Source organism: Semicossyphus pulcher, unplaced genomic scaffold (genome assembly GCF_022749685.1).
Source record: "Semicossyphus pulcher isolate SPU_LCO1_2020_fin unplaced genomic scaffold, fSemPul1.0.p SCAF_1, whole genome shotgun sequence".
Lineage (NCBI taxonomy): Eukaryota > Metazoa > Chordata > Actinopteri > Labriformes > Labridae > Semicossyphus > Semicossyphus pulcher.
The window spans coordinates 27,308,031-27,311,840 of NW_027211603.1; the positions used below are offsets into that span (position 1 = coordinate 27,308,031).

The 3,810-nt window shown below is 39.6% G+C and overlaps 1 protein-coding gene across 1 annotated transcript in view; it reads left to right on the plus strand.

Moving 5' to 3' along the window:
- The window catches only part of LOC138592258 (transcription initiation factor TFIID subunit 4-like), a 95,648-nt gene extending 92,764 nt beyond the window's left edge, over window positions 1-2,884 (plus strand). The window contains exon 15 of the mRNA XM_069662991.1: window positions 738-2,884. Coding sequence (XP_069519092.1) covers window positions 738-911 — 174 coding nt within the window. The 3' untranslated portion in view covers window positions 912-2,884. The remainder of the gene's footprint in view (window positions 1-737) is intronic.
- The last annotated feature ends 926 nt before the right edge of the window (window positions 2,885-3,810 follow it).

Sequence of the window (3,810 nt, forward strand, 5' to 3'; positions counted from 1 at the left end):
AGGAGAAAAGAGAGCGGGGGATGACCGAGGCAAAGGGCCGAGGGTGGGAGTCGAACCAGGGCTGCCACATCAAGGATGTGTATGGGACGCCAGATTTAGCCGCTGAGCTAAGTCCCAGCATTGGGTTTTTTATGGAAATGGTCATAAACCAAAGTATTGATAGTGGCCTACATCAAAGGTTAAGGGATCAGCAAGTTTATTACAGTTCATCCCGTGGGGAACGTGAATGTGTGCACATTATTTATAGCATTCCAAACGTTTTACCCAAAACCACAAACGGCAACATCAGAGTGGAGCAAGGAGAAAGTCATTAGGGTTCATCCTCTGGGGAACGTTAATGAAGACATTTCATGGAAGCCCATCGGATTTTGTTCCCATCCCAAAGGTCATGCTGCATTTTTGAGATATGTGTTCAAACATGAGAAAACACATGAACACCACAAGGATGATAAAATCCATGAAGCCATTTTTGACCATGTTATTTAGCAGACATCTTTGGTGCTCAGTGCTCATGGTGGCTCTACTACTTGAAAGCCTTTTCTGTGTGTATGCTCAGCCACTGAAAGTATCACAACAGCTCGGCTGTTAGAAACAAACTGGGAATAAGTTGAATTATTGTCATCGCATGTTTAAAGGCAACATCGTCCTAATAAACAATGAACTTTAACATTGCTAAACTTTAGGGAGCTGGTATGTAGTCCCCTCTCTCACCTATTGACCCCCTCTTTTGTCTCCAGGTTTCAGGCAGCACGGCGGGCTCCCCGGCCAGCTCCTCCACCCCGTCCACCTCATCGCGCCAGTACACACGGCAACGCATCACCCGCGTCAACCTCAGGGACTTAATTTTCTACATGGAGCAGGAGAGAGAGACCGCCCACTCCCTCCTCCTTTACCGTGCCCTGCTCAAGTAGCCTCTGCTCCGCTCAGCGCCCACCTCAGCCTCCTCCTCCTACTTCCCCTTTGCCACGTGCCTTCAGATCAGGTCTAATGTTTCAGCTCTGTGTCTCCATATGTACTGTAGTGACGTTTGATGTAGCTTTTAATAAGAAGAAGAGAAGAAGAGAGAGAGAAAACGTACAAAAATAAAACTGTTGTTCCGTGTCTTCTCCGTTTAGATTCACGGTGGGTAGTTAGACGATTCAGTTTAAAGGCCATATCAGATTCTGTGTGTTGCTTTGGGTGCAGGAACAAAGGTGGTTTTGTTTCACAGGACTTGATTTATGTATGTTGGGTAGCTATTTATTTGACGTCATGGGCAGTAGCTTCAATGAACCACCTCAAAGTAAGAGTTATTATGGTGCAGAGAGTTATGTTCACGCCTAAATACAGCCTAGGATCTCCTCCACGACCTATTTGTTGAACGTAGTTCAATGAATGTAGTTTAACATAACTCAATAATGAGAGACTTTAATGATTTCTACACATCGTTTTAAGATTCCAAATAACAGCATCACGTTCAGTTTCCTTCTGTGTAAATAGTTCTTTGGAATTATTTTACAGCATGTATATTTTTATCACATGTAAGAAAAGGAATAACTCATGTGTCGATACTATGAACCTGATGTTTTGTAAAATCACGTGCTTTGAATGAGTCTAAATTAGAAGGTTTATCCAGATCACCTGTAGAGTATTTCTTATGAGACAGAGACCCCGGGACCCTCGTGTCTGCAGAGGTCATTCATCTAAACCACGATCGCACTATGACACCAGTTTGTGATAGGTCACCCTCGTCGAGTGAGTCAGTATTTTTTTTTACCCACGAATAATGTGAACATTGTTTTTATGACTAGCTGTTTGTAAGTTGTGTACTATCATGCTCACCTCTTCTAAAGCTTACCTGGTTAAAAGGTAAGTTTAGGTTTTTATATGTGGGGAGGATGAAAACAGACATTCCTTAATCTTTTCCTCTCACTGAACATCCTGCACATTAATGACCTTTCAAAACGTTACATTTCAACTGTTCTCACTGTTGCTGGAGCCCCTTTTAGCCCCGACCTACTTTGACTGAGAGACAGAAGTAGTCCATGATGCGTTTTAGTGCACTTATACGTGTTTGTGTTTTGATCCTAAATTATCACAGATGTAAATTAAATTGTAGAAGAAATTATTTGAGCCTAAATTATTTAAATGTTTCCCTTTTTTCTGTCTTTGCATCACTGAAGAGAGAAATACGACAACACGCCTACTTTATACATGTTGCATCGTCGCCTTTATTTTTGGTTTCAAACCCTTATTGTGTAATATTGTCTGTTCTGTTTTTTCTATTTAACAAATATCTTGGCCTCTATGCAGCTTTTCTTGTCTTATTGACATTTATTTAAATCTGAAACAAACTGTTGTGCATTTTACATTTTGACGGCACTTTTTTTTATATCTATTTTACCCGACGACTCGAAGCTGTCGCTGTATTATAGCAGAGAAATGACTCTTTTAATTAGCTGACAGTATTGCCAACTTCTCTCAAGAGACTTATTTTTTAACAATTAATATATTTTCGTTCCTTTTTTTTCTTAATTGGCTTTTATGCTTGGCACATTTTCATGAATTTTATCTCCAAAAAAAAAAAGAAGCACAACAATCTCTATTGTGGTTTTATTAGTGATTTTTATGGTTTCTGGTGGTTTCACAGGAGGACATTTCTACTACTACTACTACAGCTTTTTAGCCAAAATGTTAGGACAATATTACTGATGTAAACAGATGGGGAAATCACATTTCAATGTACGGATGATTTGTAAATATTGTTTACAAAACTATGTGTTTATTAGAACCACGTTATTTTTGGTAAACTCTTGTACATATCCTGAAAATTTCCTGTTTGTGTGAAAAAACAATACTTATGTATTTGTACCTATTTTGTAAAGGAATAAATAAGCTGTTTACTAAACTGAGCAGGCACTGACTATGTCTGTTTCTTCTTTTGATTCACTCTCACAGCGTACACGATAAAATGTCTGGAAGCACCGTAAGAGTAGTTACAGAAAAATGACTTAATAACTAAGCAATATTTTCCCTCTGTTCATTCCTTTCTCCTTTAAAGGAAAAATAAGCTGTTATGTTTTTTTGCGAGACAGTTTTACCAAAGTCAACGACTAATTCAGCCGGCTTCATTTCCATTTCTAACACCGCACATGCTAAGTACAAACTGAGCCAAGCGCTGCTGCTCAACTATGAAAAGTCCCCCTAGGTTTCTGCTGCTAATTAAGCAGAAGCATTTTTGAAAAGACCAAACTGTTTAACTCAGTGCAAAATATTGGGGTTTGGGAGCATATTGGTTTTTTCAAGATCTTGGCCTATTCCCCAGTCCCTCTGGAGATGTAGACTGCTGATCTGGATTCAGCCCCCAAGACCACTTTCCCTCTCTGCAAACATGCACCCAGAGCCGACTGATGCCCTGCTACAGGCCGGGAAGCCTTATCAAGTTTGATCAGTTCAGTTGCAGGCCACCGAGATCAAATCAGTGAACACAACAGCCACATTCATACTTAAATGTTTGAAGCTGGCTTTATCTGCATAAATGCTTCTTAAAGATTTGCCAATAGTACAAGCAAAGGCTGGCTGTTGCATCATTGAGCTGATGCTAAAATCTAAGTCCTCCACCTGGGAGCAAAGAGACACACAGCAGATGTACAGTACATCCTTTTATTATCGCAAATATGCAAGAAAAGTCAAATGGAGACACTGTAAATCAACACATGCCCTTTAATACCACAGTCTAATTGTTTTAAACACTTTAAATAATATACATTTGCACCTTATGATACCCTTTGAAATGTTTTAATCCATATGTACACAATGTAATGCTTTGAA